This window comes from Sturnus vulgaris, chromosome 24 (genome assembly GCF_052056855.1).
Source record: "Sturnus vulgaris isolate bStuVul1 chromosome 24, bStuVul1.hap1, whole genome shotgun sequence".
NCBI classification, from domain to species: Eukaryota; Metazoa; Chordata; class Aves; order Passeriformes; family Sturnidae; genus Sturnus; species Sturnus vulgaris.
Window position 1 is genome coordinate 7083024 of NC_142266.1, and position 17040 is coordinate 7100063.

The following is a 17040-nucleotide window of genomic DNA, read 5'->3' on the forward strand; positions in this document are numbered from 1 at the left end:
TAAAAATTAACATTAATTTATTAGAATATTTATGATAAAAACCAAGAATCTCTTTACATGTGGGTTTGGTTTTTTTTTTTTTCCTTTTTATACAAGAGAATTTCCATTGCTTTTTTTTTCCTCCTGGAAACAGAGCAGGGCAGCAGGCAGGCGCAGGCAGCGAGGCGGGCGCTCGCCCCGGTGACGGAGCCCCGCGGAGCCGGGGGTGCCAGCGGGATGGGGGGCGGGATGGGGGCGGGATGTGGGACAGGTGCCCACCAAGGCAGCGGGGCAGAGCGTGGCAAGGCACGGCACAGGGAGGGGACAGCGGCCGGGGTCCCCGGGGAGCGGGGGTGAGCACCCCGTGGTACCCATGGCGAAGGTGGCACGTGGGGGACAAGGTGACAGATACAGGACACCGCTGTATCTGAGCCTGGGGATGGCTGCAAGTCACCAGAACACCCAGTGACCCCTCCCAAGCCTCGGGGAGAGATGGGTCCTTCCAGGACCCCCAGCACCCCCAGCTGTCCCCTTGCTGCCAACCTTCCGGATCCAGCGTGTCCCCAGGCTGGGGGAGCTGGCACTCGGCTCTCCCCCAGCTCCTCTCGGCTGCAGGGGGACAAACAATCCCCCCTGGCACACCCCGGGCCCCGTCTTTGGTTAAGGAGCAGCCGCTGCTGGCACAGGGTGAGGCCAAGGCTGGCGGAGGGTCCCCGTGGGGACAGGTGACAGCAGTTCCAGGAGGGACGGAGCGAGAGGCTGCTCAAAGCGAGGGGGGGTCCCAGCTGCACCCCTGCATGGCTCTAGAATATTTATTTGGAAAGACCTGGCATGAAATGTGAGGCCAGGAGGGAGGATCCCAGGCACAGCCGGTCCCATGGGGAAGTTGCCAAGGCAGGGGAGCCCGAGGTGCCTGGGAGGGTGCAGGGGGAGTGTGTGTGTGTGTCTGTCTGTGTGTGTCTGTGTGTCTGTCTGCGTGTGTGTGTCTGTGTGTCTGTGTGTGTGTGTGTGTGTGTGTGCCAGCCCCGTGACAGCTCCTGCTGTCCCATCTCTGCTCCAGAGCAAGGCAAGGGGGCAATAAAGCACAGGTGGGGAGAGGGGAAGCTGTGCCATGGGGACACCCCTGGTCAGAGCCGGCCGCAGGTCCTGAGTGGGTGGGCACCTCTGGGGAGCCCCGCGGGGGCTGTGAGGCACCTGCGAATCCCAATCCCGGGCGGAAAATTGTCCGTCACCCCCAGGGCACGCGGCCCCAGGAGCCCAGGGCATCCCAGGCCTCCTTCCCTGCTCATTGGGGCCAGCCCAGGGCTCGCCGGGCAGAGCTGTCCTGGCAATCCCAGTCCATCCAGGACAGTCTCCCCTTCCTGAACCCGGTGTGTAGTGACGAGAAACCAAAAAGGAGAGCAAAGAACGAATGAGTGAAGAGAGAGAGAAACGATCTGGAGGCTTTGTGGCCAGCAGCTACTGCCCCTTGGGGATGAAGGGCTCCCCCTCCTCGGGCTCTGGCCGCGGGCCGGGGTCGCTCAGGCACCGCAGCATTCGCTGGTTGCTGGGGCTGTCGCTGTTCCCCGGGGTGAAGACGTCGTCAGTCCCCGGGGAGGAAGGCTCTTTCACCCGCATCACCAGCCCCTCCTCATCCTCCTCGGGCGAGGGTGGGAGGCCACTGCAGCCCTTGGGCTCCTCGCTCATCAGGTCCACGGACTCGGGGGACTGGGGCGAGGCCGGGTCGATGGTGATGATGGGCAGGTTCTCCGAGTCCTCCTTGGGCTCGTAGGCCAGCGGGTCTGGGAGGCACAGAGGGGTCAGGCAGGGCAGGGGGCTCTCAGGGCTGTTTGTTTGGGGCTGGGGTTGTTTCGCTGATTTCCAATTCAGCTGTGTAATTCCTTTTCCCGATTCCCACATCGCAGCTGCAGCTGCCGCCAGCCCGGCTCGGTTGGGAAGGGCGAAGCTGCCCTCTGCTGATGAACCGCCGGCTCCGCACCCGACACCCGGCACCCGGCACCCGGCACCCGGCACCCGGCACCCGGCACCCGACACCCGGCACCCGACACCCGGCACCCGGCGCCCGGCACCCGACACCCGGCACCCGGCACCCGGCACCCTGTACCCGCAGCAGCGGGGGACACGCAGGACAGGAGGAACCGAGCGTGTCAAAGCAAATGTGAGATGGGCAAACTGGGAACCCAGTGGCAACAGATCCTGCGGCTGAGCGCTGCTGATCCCCGCCCCTGAGGAGGGCTGGGAGGGGCACGGACAGAGCCGTGGCTGCGTGGATGGAGCGAGCCGAGCTCCACAGGGACTGCCCAACCTGACTCCCCAGTGGGAATTGTGATGGGAAGCGAGATGGGTGCTTCTGCTGGGAACAGCAACCCTCTGGGGCTTGGCTGGATGGGTGTGGGATAGGGATGGTCGGGGCTGGAGAGCCACAGGGAGCTGAGGAGGTGCAGGACAGCACAAGCTCCAAGTGCTCCAGGTGCTCCTCCTGCAGGTCCCTCCCACCTACCTGAGCCGATGCGAGCCCGGGACATGGTGGGCGAGTCCAACCTGTGTGCTGGCACTGTCAGGTAGTTGTTCATCTGCAACAGAGCAGGGCAGCGTCAGCAGCGTGCCCAGGGCAGGTGGGGAGGGCAGGCAGGGAAGTGGCCACAGGAATGAGCAGGGAGCAGCAGTGGGATGCAGGGAACACGGGCACAGACCTCCCAGCCACCCTCCAGGGACCTGCTTGGAGCCTGGGGCAATCAGAGGACCCCCAAGGCTTGGGGTCACCCTCTGTCATCCAAACCCCAGCCCCCTTCCTGTGCCTTCTCAGGCTGGGAAGCCCCCCTGACCCCATCCTGCCCAGCCCTGGAGCATCCCTGCCCTGGTGCTCCCCCACCTTCTGCTCCAGCTGCCGGGCCTTCTGCCTCCTCAGCAGCATCTGGTTCCAGGCTTCCTCGTAGGGGTCGGCCACCAGCGTGTGCCGGTTGTAGGATCGCAGCTGGGAAGAGATCCCAAGAAAGGAGATGGGTTAAAATCCCACATGGAAAGGAAACAAAAGGTCCCAGCCCCATTCTTCCTGGAGATGGATGAAACAGCCACCAGTGGGCAGAGCAGGCCCAGGCAGGCTCGTGGCTCACCTCTTGTGTGCCACCACGGGATGCCCGATCCTGACCCACCCTGGCCCAACAAGGGTTTAAAGGCTGGGCTCAGGCACTGACCAAACCAGCCTCCCCCTCAGACTATCCCAGCAGCATCCCAGGAGGAAAAGCCACCAGGGGAGGAAGAGTCAGGCCAGGAACACAAGGCACAGCAGGGCAGGGACAGCAGGAAGGGCCTGTCTGGTGTCCCTGCCACTCCCAGCAAGGCAAAGGGGACACACAGTGAGGGGGGGTTACAAAGGGGACACACACAGTGCCTGGGGACACCTCACCCTCTGCCTGGTTTTCTGCAGGTTGTTGCGGAGGATTTTCCGGATCTCCTCCTCCTTGTCCTTGGACAGGGCTGGAAGGACACGCTCCAAAGGGAGGGTCTGGGGATTGATGTTCCTGCATGGACAGACAGGATTCAGAGCCACACCACGATGGCCACGCAGTACCCAAGGGCTGCTTGCCCTGTGGCCACCAGCAGGGAGCACTCAGGGTGCCACGAGAGGGTGCCCAGGGCAGGGAACTCACTGGATGGAGACGGTGGAGACAGCAGAGGGGATCTTGCCGATGCCCCCGCTCTCCACCAGCTCGATGGCCTGCTTCATCTCCATCTTGTGGTAGAAGGCGATGAGCTGGGGCTCCTTGGAGCGCTCCCCCGCGATCAGGCACTTCTTCACGTACTTCTTGTTGAAGCGGTTCAGCCTTCCGGGAGTGCGGGCGGGGAGGAGCAGCCACAGGTCAGCCTGGCCCCGCCCCAGTCCCACTGCCCACTGCCCACTGCCCACTGCCCACTGCCCACTGCCCAGCCTTGCCCAGGACAGAGCTGCTGGGCTGTGCTGGGTCCAGTTCAACCAGCACGGCTCAGGCCAGGCTTCCCTGCATCCCTACCGAGCCAGGGTGTCTCCACAACACCCAGCACCTGCTGGTACCCACTAGGGATGGCCCTGGCACAGAGCTGTGAAACCTTCTGGGTGGTGACTGGAACCCTTCTCCAGGCACCAAAGCTCCCCACTCACTTGTCCTTCCAGTGGTGATGCCCGTAGTGACCACAGATATCCTCGATCCCTGTCAGAAGGTGATCCAAGAACTGCAAGAGATGGTCCAAGGCATGAGCAGCTCGCAGGGCTCTTGCCCATCCTCTCCCTCCCCTGACACCCACACTGACACATGGGGAGGGCACTGAGGGTGTGTAAAATCAGGGCTGTGAGTCCAGGACGGGCTTTGGGAGGGCAGGATGGACCCACACAAGCGGGCTTGGCTCTACAGGCACTGGGGGTGTGGGTCAGAGCGGGCACTGGACGACACAGACAGGGGAGAGCCCTCGCTCTGCCCCCCCTTACCTTGGGCACTGAATTAGGGGCAGGTCCCAGTGACAGTGGTGGAGTGGCAGAAGCAGAGAGAGCAGAGGGCTGAGGCAGCGTGTGTTACCTGCGTGTGGATCTCCTCGTTGATGGAGCGCTTTGTCTCCTGCTTCTTCTTCACGGCCAGCAGATCCACCAGGGGCCGGATGGTCATGCCCTGGGGAGGGAGAGGGGGTTACACCTCTGCCCAAGGCACAGTGCTGGCAGTGGGACGGGCTCAGATAAACCAGACTGGTGTCACTGTGCAGGGTTTTGGGGACGTGGGACAGTGACAGGGTCAGCGATGGCCCTGTGGAGGGCTCCCCACTCTGCACACGGCCATGAAGAGCTCCTTTCCCTCTGAAAGCACAGCTGAGTGCCACCAACCTGCACGAAGACGGTGAAGAAGATGACAGTGATGATGGCAGTGAGGAACATGTCCCTCATGCCGAAGTGGTGGTAGTCCAGCAGGTAGCCCAGGGAGAAGGCGATGGCTCCCCGCAGGCCCCCGTAGGCGATGATGAACTGGTCCTTCGGCGTCAGCTTCACGATCCGGAACTTGTTGATGAACCAGGTGAGGACAAGGACACCTGGGGGAGCAGCACAGTCCTGTGTGAATGGCCAAGGATCCCCTCCAGTCCCAGAGAGCCCACCCTGCAGCCCCTCGGGGCCGTGGCTGCAGCTGAGAGCTGTCTGCTCATCTCAACATCCCTGAGCAGCTTCCACCCCACGTCTGGCACAGCCTCAGCCCCCTTTCCCCACAACACCAACCACCAGCATGGCTGATGCCCACGCTGGAGCAGTGCCACCCAGCCATCTCCAGCCTCCCCAGCAAGGAGAACCACCATGGTCCTGAGAGTCCACCGAGACCCAGATGGCCACTCAAGGCCAGGCAGGACAGGGCTTGGAACAACCTGCTATGGTGGAAAGCGTCCCTGCCCATGGCAGCTGCACCGAGATGGGCTTTAAGGTCCCTTCCAACCCAAACCATGCCACGGTCACCCCGAGGACTTTGCCAGCACACTGACACTCACCCAGCACTCTGGCAATGAGGCAGAAGAACAGAGTGCTGATGACGAAGGTCCAGTTCCAGTAGTGGTGACCAGCCACGGTGGAGACACCCAGGAAGATGAAGATGAGGGTCTCGCTCACACTGCTCCACATCTTGAGGAAATACTTGATGGTGGTGTGGGACTTGTGGGAGATGTTGGCTTCCACATAGGGCCGCATGACCACGCCGGCAGCAATGAGCCTGGGGGTGAGGTTGGGGCCCTCAGCAGCCATGGGGACATGGGGACAGCCCCAAGCCCTAGCCCTGCAGCAGCATTTTGTGTTCTGACACCAAGCTCCAGGGCAGGACAGGCCTTGTGAACCACCAGCAAATATTCCAGAGAAGACAACACGAGGATCCTCCTTCCCCTGGCAGGGCAGGAGTGAGCACTGGAGCACAAACCCACGTTGTCCTGGGTGCTCAGCAGGCCCTGGCTGCTCCTGCGTGCCCAGGAGAGTGGGCACAGGCTGCCAGCACCCCGGGATCTGAGAGACAGCTCCCAGGACTCACTTCTGTCATGGGCCTCCGTGCACATCCCAGCCCAAACACCCTGCTGGGCTCAGTGGCCAGTACTGACCAGCCCAGCCAGAACAGTGTGGGCACAGCCAGCAAACCCTGCCGAGCCCCGGGGACAGGGGCACCTCCTCCCCTGCTCCCAACTCACGCCATGATGCCGGACAGGTGGAAGAGCTCGGCAGACAGGTAGGCCATGTAGCTGTAGAGGAACACGAAGAGGGGCTCGATGACGCGGATGTGCGAGGTGAAGCGGGACGTGAAGGCAGCGATCACCCCGTAAATGACGCCCACCAGGACCCCGCCCAGAGACACCACGAAGAAGCTGAGGAAGCCGAGGATGATGTCCAGGATGGTCACCTGCTCGAAGCTGGCAAACTCCTCAAAGAGGTGGTAGAGGACCTGAGAAAGGAGAGCAGGGTTCAAACTGTCCCTGAGGTGAGAGACAGCCTCACCTCGGGGGACACCTGCACAGGGACCTCCCTTGGGAGTGTGGCACACCTGAGCTGAGCTGTGTCACTGCTTGGTGACCCCGAGCTGGGTCCTGTGCTTGACCAAGGCTCACACCAAAACCAGCTGCTGGTGCTTTGCTGTGCCAGACACAGACCCAGGGGGACCAGCTCCCTGTCCTCTGTGCCCACAGGGACACGGTGCCACCAAAGATGTGTCTGGGACAGCCCTGCTCCCCAGCTGTCCCAGGAGAGCCTTTGGTCACCAGCCAGAGGCTGCTCCTGTTTCCCCAACGAGCAGGTCAGGACAGATCCAGGCTGGGGGACTCCTGACAGGTGCACTGAGAGAAAAGCCACCATCTGCCCTGCACAGCCCAGAGAAGAGCCCAAACCCTTGAGGCAGCTTCTGTAGCTGAGGGAAACCTGAGGGAAAGGCTCTGGGCTGTGCTGCCTTCTCCCACCCCCAGACACTGCAGAGATGTTAAAGCATGTGTCAGGATGGGAAACAGGATTTAGGGCATCCTGCAGGAATAGCAGCACTTGCAGGCAGGGGGAGGGCGAGGTGCCAGCTCCTGCCTGCCAGGGCCAGGCCCTGGCTGGGACAGGGGCAGACAAAAGCATTTCCCAGGGATGAGAGTGGGGACACAGACCCTGCAGGCACCCCTCTGCTGAGAAATGAGGAGAAGTGCCTGGGAAAAGCCCCGTGGTGGGACAGAGTGTTCTTTGTCACCAGGAACCTTGTCAGCAGGGGCTGAGCAGCCAGCTCCAAAATGGACAGCTGGGATATGGGAAAAGAGCCAGGAAAAAGCAGTGGGTTAGAAGTCAGTTTAGAGGTCAGCTCTGCAGAAAGGAGAAGGCCATGCTGGCCAAGGCAGCACCTGGACAGTGATTTCCTTTGGGAAGGGAGCAGGCCTGGCCCCACCTCCCAAAGCTCCCTGCAAAGCTGCTGCTCGGAGCGGGGTGATCCAGGTGGGATGCCAGCCTGGCTTCAGCCCCTCCGGGTCTCCCTTTTGCCATGGCTCATGTCCTGCCCTCCCACCTCCTGGGACTGGAGGACAGCAAGGGTGACCATGAGGAAGGAGACAGAGCAGCAGCTACAGGGCAGCACTGCCTGACCCAGCACTAGCCCCTCGTGCTTGCCCTGGCAGGGCAGGACAGGCACAGCAGCAGAGCAGATTCCCAGAGCTGACTGAGCAGTGCCCTCAGCCTCCCCAGCCCACCAAGGGAAGCACTTCACCTCAACCCACCTCTGCAGTGTTCTAAGCCTCTATTTTTAGCTTTACACCTCGGCAAGGTTTGCTCCAGGCAGAGCTGCCAGGAGGGTCTGGCAGCTCGGAATGGCCCTGCCAGCTGCCACCAGCCTGAGATGCTCCCGGCCCACAGCAGACCCCGCTCCCCGGGCCCAGGCACTCACGACGGTGACGGCGTCGTTGAGCAGGGACTCCCCGAAGACCAGGATGTGCAGCAGCTCGTTGATGTGGATCTCCTCGAACACGGCCAGCACGGCCACCGGGTCCACGGCCGAGATGATGCTGCCGAAGAGCAGGTTGGCCAGCAGGCCGATGTGGTTGAGGCCGGGGCCGCCCAGCTGGCACACGGCGTACATGAGCCCGCCCAGGAAAAAGGCGTTCCAGAGCGTGCCCACCACGGCGAAGATGAGGATGGTGCCCAGGTTCTCGGTGAACGGGCGCAGGGGCAGGAAGTAGCCGGCATCCAGGATGATGGGGGGCAGCAGGAAGAGGAAGAAGATGTCCGACTTGAGGATGGGGGGCTTCTCACCCACCCCTTTGATGAGCCCCCCAACCAGCAGCCCCACCACGATGAGCAGGCAGCTCTCGGGAACGATGCTGGACACCGATGGGATCACGTGGAAGCCTGGAGGCGAGGAGAGAGGAAGACACAGAGGTTGGCTACAGGAATGGAGGATGCTGCCTGCACGGGGACAGTGCCAGAGGCAGGGACCAGGTCCCAGCCCTCCCTGCACTCCTCGTGATCTGTCACTCCTTGTGTGCCTCAGTTTCCCCTCCTGCCCTGCTCTGCCAAGTGGAAACTGCAGCTGAACCAGACCGTGGTACTGCTGGTCTCAGGCCAGAACCCAAGCTGCTGCTCGGTGAATTTCAGGATGCAATTCTCCTTCCTGGAGGTCTTACATGGCTGGTTGGATGCATCCTTGGGGTGCAGGGTCACAGGGAACACATTTCCCCCTTTGTCAGTCACAGCACAACTCCGAACACAGCTCTGAGCCAGCCATGACCCACTGGTGACATTCCCACCAAGCACCCCCAGCCAGGCATCTGCCAGCACACCAACACCCACAGGAGGATTTTGGGTTCCCTGGATCTTCTCCCAGGCTTTATAATTATTATTTTGAAGCGAGGCATATTTGTTCCCTGGCAAGGGAAGCAGTTTAAAATAAGGAACCCTGCCTTGGCATGCCGTGTTCCTCCGTTCCTTCCGGCCGTGCCATCTGCAGCAATTCCACAACGCATCCAATCCCCTCGGAAGGAGCCAGATCCCCCCGAGCCTGCAGGGGCCACGTCTGTGCCACGGCCAGCAAATCCCTCCTCCACCTGCACCGAGCACCAGCCCAGCTCCAAGGGAACAGCCCACACTTCCACAGTCCCTCCCTAAGCCCCCAGCCCCCTGCAGCTCCCTGGGGGGAGGATTAGCCCCCAAATTCCCCCTGAGCTGCAGGGACAGGCTCCAGCACGGCTGAGCCAGAGAATTCATCACCCCCGAGGCTCCAGGAACCATTCCAGCTGCTCCAAAGGCTCCCTGGTGCTGGAGGGATGCTGGAAGGAGGCTGGTTCCTACCTGGGCTCTGCCGCAGCAGCAGCAAATCCCGAGCAAACAGCTCGAGGGGAGGCTGGGAGGAGATGGGAACATCCAAACTCTCTCCCAGTGCCCCCAACACCCATCACCTGCATTCAGGGACTTCCCAGCCTGCATGCAGCTCCTCATTTACCCCCATGGGATTTCTCTTCTTCCTTGGATCCCCTGGAGCCCACACAAGCTCTGGGCACCCCCAGGCAGCCCTGGCAGAGCTCCTGTGGGAGGGGAGGTGATGATCCCTTTTCCATGCACAGCTCATGCAAACACCAGGAACCACCGACCCTTCCAGCACACCAGGCAGTTTCTGGCTGGAATAAGGCTTAAAGCCACACAAGCAGCGAGAAGCCAACAGCAGATCAGTTTTTGCTTGCTAAGTATGTTCAATCATGAATAAAACACAAACATTGACAATTAAGCATCTCTCACTTCTTCCCCACAGGCCCCCAGGATTCCATTAAACTGGAACATTCGTGTGCTGATGGGAATTCAATGGTTTACAGCCTTTTTGTAGGGCCCTAAAAATACACTTACACGGGCTGCATTTTAATTATGCCTTTGATTTCACTGAATCTCAGCCATTTTTTTGCTCCCTGCCTGCTCTGCTCGGTATTTTTGGAGCATTCCAGAGCTCCTTGGTACCGATCTGTTGGTGGGATCCTGCTCTGAGTGCTGAGCCAGCATCCCACTCTGGGATGGGGGTGCCTGATGGGCAGGAACTGTGGGGATGAGGCCAGGCAAGGGTGAACTGCTCTGATCCCAGCCCTGTGCCTGGACCTCCCTCCTGGAAGATGAGGAAGGCTGTGGCAGGATGCTGGGAGATGAGGATGCCCAGCCACGGGCCCACCAGGAGCAGCAGGAAGGAGAATAAGCCTTGGTAATGGCTTTAAAGATGATGATGATATGATAATAATAATGCTAATACTAATAAAGTAATATTAATATGACCCCTGAACCCTAAATCCCTAGCACAGTCACTCAAGCTTCCTCCTTTGGAAAACAAACTCCATGGGAGCAGCTCCCTCTCACCAGCATCAAACACCACCAGAACCATTAAAAGTGAGACACTCCAGTTAAACATGAACCCCAAGGGCTTGAGCAAACAAGGAAAAAGAAATCCAGGAGATAAAAGTTCCTACTGAAACAGTTCCTTGCCCACATCACACACTCAGCTCCCACGTGCCCAGCCAGGCACACACAGGGATCTCTGCACTGGTGGTCAGCAATTCCTTGGGTTGGGGCAGGAAGGAATTCGGGACGACAATCCCAGTTTTAACCACAGCCTGAGCACTGAAGATCTGGAGGAAATGCTATCCTTCAAATTAAAGGATTTTGGGCAAGGAAAGCTGACTCTGATAAAGTTTGTTCTGCAGCTTCTGAACGTTTCTGGTCTTTATTTTGAGGTCAGCAGATTTGCACGGGGCTATTGAGGGCAGCATCAGGAATTTCCCTCAAGGGGTTTGCAAATGTGAGGGCTCCCATTCTGGCTGCTAAAGGTTCACCCCCATCCCTCCAAGGGGGAGCTGGGCTGCTTTTTGCAAGGCTCTGGCTGCTGGGGGATGCAGTGCCATGTAAATATTTACTCCTGACCAACCAGCCTGGGAGACTCTGCCCCGCTGGGGATTTCTCCTTCCTGGGCTCTTGGATGCTGTGGTTATAGAAGCTCCATCCAGCAGCTCCTTTGCTGCCTCATGACCCAAACCCCATCATATCTGCTCTGCTGCCACCCTCAGCCCGGCAGGAGGAGCCTGAGGGGATGTGGAGGGGAGGGTGGCACCCAACCCAGACCTGGCATTCCCACCCGGCAGGTGTCAGAACCAGCCAGACCCCTCTCAGCACCTGCCTGAGGTGACACTTCCCACCCTGCAGCTGAGGCTGAGCCACCTCCGTGCCCTGAGGTGCTCACAGCCCTTGCAAAGCCTCTCCCAAGGCCAGCAGGGAATGATCTGCAGCTTCCCATGGCCCTGGCCCTTACAGCTCCATATGGCACAGGATCCAAGGTCAGGCTTAGTCACAGCTCTGGCAGCGTTCCCCTGGTTTTAAAGACCTCCCTCAGACCCTGTGGAAAGAATATCATAAGAATGTTTTAATCAAACCTCTGATGGAGGAAAGGAGACAAAGCCTTCAGGCACTTCCCTGATCCAGGCCAGCTCGGGGAGATGTCAGCATCTCCCAGCCTGGCTCCCACCACTGGGACATTCCTGGAGCTGTAAGAGGCTCTGCAATTCCCATGGGCATGAAAAATGCTGGTGTTCAGATGTGAGAAATAAAGAATAAAACTAAGAAAAATAATACAAACAATGTATATAAGAGCCAGCCTGCACCAGGAGACCCCGTGCCAGCCCTGGGGACAAGGGCATTGTCCCCACGAGCCAGTCCCTGCAACTGGGGATTGCCATCAGGCACCACATCCTCCTGCAGGCCGACTTTGGGTGGGATTAACATCCCCTCCTTCCAGAGGAGGAAGAGAAATAGGAAGGAGGAGGGAAGAAAACCCGCTTGGTTGGTGTCAGGACGGGGAGGGAGCACACAGCACGGCTGGAAGGGCTCGGCACGCTCAGGGTTAACCCGGATGCTCCTGAGGCTTCACCCCAGATTCCCAAGCACCCACGCACAGACACGGCCTGGGAAAGGCAGGATGACTCCGGGATAGCCGAGAGGAGGCACAGAAAGGAGAGTGGTTACACAAACCCCATCCTCCCAGGCTTCCCAGGTCTACTGGAGCAGCTGCAGGCTCCAGCAGGCAGGCACGGAGCAATCCTCGATTATTAACCAGGGTTAGGAGCTCTCCCACCCCCAGAGATTGTTCTGGAACGGGGTGGAGGATGCGGGGTCAGCCTGGGCAGGGGGTGCTGGAGCCCCCCGGGGGATGCCCTCTGCAGCCCTGGGGACCCCGGGTGCTGCTCTGGGCTGGGTGTGGAGCTGCAGAGCTGGGGAAGCCCTGGAGAAGGCACAGGCTGTGGGAAGCAGGCATGCTCAGAAGGGCTGCCCTTCTGAAGGACACTGCAGAGCAGGGCTGGAGGAGACACACGCGTGTGTCTGACAGCACCAGGGCCTCCAAAGGCCACTTTAACCCTTCAGGACACTGGGCTGGCAGGGGCTGGCTGGGCCCAATCCCGGGGTGAGGGATGCAGGCAGGTGTGGATCCCTCCCAATCCCCTGTGTGTGACACAGGCACCACAGAGAGCTCCCACACGCTGACACTTTGCTGGCTGAACCCCAAAATCACGGATGTGTCACCAGCCCTGGGGACAAGTGATCCACAAAGCCATGACTCAGCACCAGCCCCTTCTTTCTCCTGTTCAGAAGCAGCAGGGAGGGGAGGGGAGCAGGGCTGGGCTGGGCTGGGCTCTGCAGAGCTCTGAGCCCCTGGGATCTGCCTTTCCCACGCTGTGTTTTGGGCAAGTGGAGGCTCGAGGATGGGGGTAAGACCCCGGCAGGGTTAAAGCCCTGTGAGGATGGCGATGCAGTGACACAACATTTTGCAACTGGATCCCCGGGGAAAATCCATCCCAGTCCTCCAGAGTTTGGCTGCAGCTTCTTTCCATTTACCCTTTGACCTCAGAGAACACCACACTGGATTCCTCTCTTCCCTGACCAGCAGTTGCCCAAGGATCAGCCAGGCTCTGCTGATCGCTGCTGGCCCAGCAGGGCCCTCGGGGATGTCTCACCCTGCTGTGCTTCTCCCTTGGAAAATGGAGCTGGATCCTGCAGCTCCCTGCAAAGACAGGGAGCAAGGAGAACAGAGAGAGCTGCACCAGATGGAACAGGGGAGCCTCGAGGGAAGGGGATGAAAATTGAACTCGCTCAAAAGGAATTAAATAGCTGGTGATTTACACCTATAAATAGAGCGAGGCCAGGGCTGGTGTCACCCTGCCAGGAGAGGGGGTAAAACCACCGTACTTAAATTACATTCACTGCCTCTCACAAGCTCACACGTCACCACGTGCCCTGGAATTCCAGCCCCACGGAGCTCCAACCTGGCTTCTTCCCACAGCCATCCCATGGGAGGGCACATGTGGGGCCATGACGCAGTTTGGGCTCTGCCAAACCCTTTTCTGTTACACCAGGGAGCAGGCAGGGTTTTAAGGCAGGGTTTTAATGCAGGTCCAGGTCACCCCAGTGCTCCCCTGCAGCTCTTTTTGGGTTGGTTTCAGCAGCTTGGGTTGATTTGGGCAACCTTTTAAGCACCCAGTGGCTTCAATGTCCAGAACGGAAAAGCGTTGATTTTCCACCCCAAATGCCATTTCCTGGGGAGAAGGTGACTTCTTGTTTTTTGTGTTAAGGCACAGGTACAGAAAGTGCTTCTAAGCAAAACAATTTCCTCCAGAACCAAATGTTTCATTCAAGCCTCATTATTTTGTTGTCGCTAATTACGAAGCAAAGCCAAGAACTAGGAAGGTAATTAATTTATGCTGCTTTTTATGAGTCACTGAGTGAATGCAGATCCCACACAAGGGCCACAGAGCCACCCTCGCCATGGACACAGTGTGCAAAGCCAGCACAGGGAGAAGGGAAAAGCAAAACACCCAGCCCTGATTTCGGGGTCACTCCTGCCCCCCAAACTCGGGTGGGCAGGGGCTGCAACCAGGCTCAGGACTGGGTTAAAACCATCAGCACTGCCCCACAGCCTGCAGGCGTTTTCAGGAGCCAGGATCAACTTCATCCACGTGGCATGGGATGAAGGCCTGGGCTGGTCCCCCCAGGGTCTGCCCAAGGTGCCCAGCACAGCCTGGCTGTGACCCTGACCAGCTGGATTGCACACAACATCCCCAAAAGCCACGCTGTCACAGCCAGTATGCACACCGTGTCCCCAAAAGCCATGCTGTCCCCTTGCCAGACGAGAAAGGGACTGTTTTATTTTCCCCTGCTGTGACATTATCACCCCTGTGCCTACAGACCTTGCTCACCCAGCTCGGCCCCACCTCACAGCCACACAACTGCCCCTGGTTTTACCCCTTTTCCCACCTAAAGCAAACACCCGGACACAAATGGAAGCAGCTCCTGCCTGGTACAGCCCCAGTGCCTGAGGCAAGGCAGGTGTGTGTGGGAAGGTGACCTGGCTGGACCCTGCCTGCTTTGCAGAAGATAAGAACAGGGCTGATAGCATCAGGCCAGCCCTTGGGTGACTGAAAACCTGAAAGCCACAGGACAAAAAGCAGACACTGCCAGGTACCAGCCTTGCTGCAGCTCAGCCGAGCAGCCACAACCCACAGCTTGAGCAGGCTCCACACAGGAGGAACGGCTTGGTGGAGCCCTCAAGGCACAGCCACACGAGCCAGAGCAGGAGGCCTGGCTAGGGCAGCCCCAGGGCAGAGCCCCTCACCCCTCAGGAACAAGAGACGCTCCCTGCATCCCTGTGGGGAGGGGCTGTGGGCAGGTGCAGCAGGGCTGTGATGTCTGACAGCTCCACTGCCTTCCTGCAGCAGCAGCTCCCAGGAAATTCCCACTGGCAGGCCCTGAATAAATCCTCTGATGGAAGGGGAGACAAGTGCAGACACCTCATCTGAGGCAGCTGGAGGCAGCAGCACTTGCCTTCCCCAGATCTCACCGTTCCCTGGGGACCTCCGGGGAGCAAAGCCTGCACCCCAGGGCAGGATTAGCACAAAGAAGCTGCAGGCAGAGCCTTTCTCCTTGGAAGGACTCTGAGAGCTTCCCATGCCGCAGGCACAGAGGGGATGGATGCCAGGGCCCCAGCAGGAGCAATGCTGGCACGGCTCTGCCAGGTCAAGGTGCCAAGGACAGGTCAGAGATGGTCTGGGAGCCAGGCCCGGGCTGCTCTGTGCACGGAGCCTGCTGGAGAGCAGCTCCTCAGAGCCATTTCATGCACTGTAGCTGCTCATGGTGATAATGGGATGGGGTCTGGTGGGCTGTCAAAGCAGCTCTTGGGCCAGGGGAGGGGGGTACAGCTGCTTCCCAGCCAGCAGCAGCCACTGGCACGACATAGCTGGAACAGAGGACAAGCAGCTGAGCCCTGGCACAGACAGCAACAGCAGGGCAAGGGCAAAGCTTCTTCTGGCAACTGAGTGCAAGGACAAAGTCTCTTCTGGTAGCTCAGTGCCTGCAGTGACACCGTGCAGGAATGTGCCTCCAAGCCCACGGCAGCCACAGCAGGCACTGCCACGCTGCACACGGATGCAGGAGTGCCAGACTGCAGATCCTGGGGGTGCAGCCCCCTGCCAGCCACGGGCACCAGCACAGAAATCCCCAAGGACAGCGATGATGGCACTACCAGGGAACCCTGAGGATGTCCTTCCCATGTAGGGCTGGAGCTGGAGATGCAGAAAGGTCCCCAAAAAGCTGAGCAGCCTGGAGAACACGACCAAAGGCATCACTGCATCCTGCCAGCAGCCAGGAGCCACATGCAGATGAGCCCAGCTCCCACCTGCCCTGGCCCCCTCCAGGAGAACACACTCCCCCTGCAAAGGCAAAGCCCATTTCCCTCCCCAGGGAGGGTGCAGGGCAGGCTGTGTGTGGGTGTGCAGGTGTGCTGGGACCCCGTGGCAGTGCTGCAGTGCTGCAGAGAGCGATGCTGCCTCTGAATCATCCACAGCACCCTGGGCTGCAGCCTGCCAGGATGGGCGGCCCCGAGAGCCCGCTGTGTACACTCAGGAATGAGCTGTTTACACTGGGAATTAACCAGAACACCCACATCTCCTCCCCGGGCCCTTCCAGCCTCAGCACCCACTCCTCCCTCCAGCACAGGCACGGGCTCCTTGCTTTGCTTCTCCCCCATCCCTCTCTTCCCAAGCACTGGGGGAAGCTCAGAGGAGGCTGGGGAGCCCCTTGTGGGATCCAGCAGCCGGCATTCCCCACCAGCACACACTGCTGAGCCTGCAGCCAGAGCTGCCAGCCATTCCTCCAGTTAAACCCCATTGCCTGACCCTGGGAAGGAATGGGAAGACCTGGAGCAGCCTCCCAGGAGGAGAAGGTGCCCACACACAACCACAACATGCCCTGAGAACAATCCATGGATTTCTGTCTTTAGCAGAAATACTTGAACACATTTTTTTTCGAGAGCAGCAAGAGCATGTACCCTGGTTTTATCTTGAAGCACTCACAAGAAATTAAGAGATCAATTGGGAGTCTTTTACAGAGCTGGTATTAATTTTCTCCCAGCTGTAGAAAGGAAATGAGAGACAAAAGACATTAAATGGACTTGCCCAAGTCCCCAAGTGAATGGCGTGAGAGCAGGCGTGAGAAGCCAGCAGCTCCCAATTTCCAGTCCTGTGTTTAGATAATGCTTCTCCTTCACACCAGAAGGGAAGCCAAGGACACTCTGCAAGAAAAGCACGTCTTAAGAAAGACCTAACTGCCATTAAAGACTGAGAGACCCAGGGCCCTCGGGCTGTCACCCCACGGCTGCAGGATTCCAGGCAGGGAGGAAAACACAGAACCAAGGAGCAGCGATGGCTTGGGAGGCTTCAAGGCTCGGTGCCACCACATCTTGACAAATCCTCTTCCTGGCCCAGCTGTGCACAGCTGTGCACGGAGCAGCTCTCCTCCACCTCTCTCCAGGTCCAGAGCTGCCCATGCCAAGGTGCCAATCCCTCCCCTCCCTGCTGAGCTTTGGGAGGCAGCCCAGGGTTTGGTGTCACCGGTGGCTGCGGGTGCCCCGGTAACCCCGATCCCTGCAGACTGCATTCCTGCACCGGGCATGTTCCAGAGCCACTCCCAAAGCACAGCCTGCAATCACCAAACCTGTTCAGAGCCTCTGGGCAGGCTCCACACGGTTTTTCTAGGGCGGGCCCGTGAAT

General features: G+C 59.5%; 1 protein-coding gene across 1 annotated transcript in view; it reads right to left on the reverse strand.

The window, feature by feature from the left end:
- Positions 1–17040, reverse strand: part of SLC9A1 (solute carrier family 9 member A1) — a 26800-nt gene continuing 9760 nt past the window's right edge. Inside the window, exons 2-12 of the mRNA XM_014890582.2 lie at positions 7869–8329; positions 6157–6407; positions 5476–5693; positions 4829–5031; positions 4530–4619; positions 4118–4188; positions 3630–3803; positions 3386–3500; positions 2852–2953; positions 2480–2552; positions 1–1760 (exon numbers count right to left, since the gene is read on the reverse strand). Coding sequence (XP_014746068.1) covers positions 1438–1760; positions 2480–2552; positions 2852–2953; positions 3386–3500; positions 3630–3803; positions 4118–4188; positions 4530–4619; positions 4829–5031; positions 5476–5693; positions 6157–6407; positions 7869–8329 — 2081 coding nt within the window. The 3' untranslated portion in view covers positions 1–1437. The remainder of the gene's footprint in view (positions 1761–2479; positions 2553–2851; positions 2954–3385; positions 3501–3629; positions 3804–4117; positions 4189–4529; positions 4620–4828; positions 5032–5475; positions 5694–6156; positions 6408–7868; positions 8330–17040) is intronic.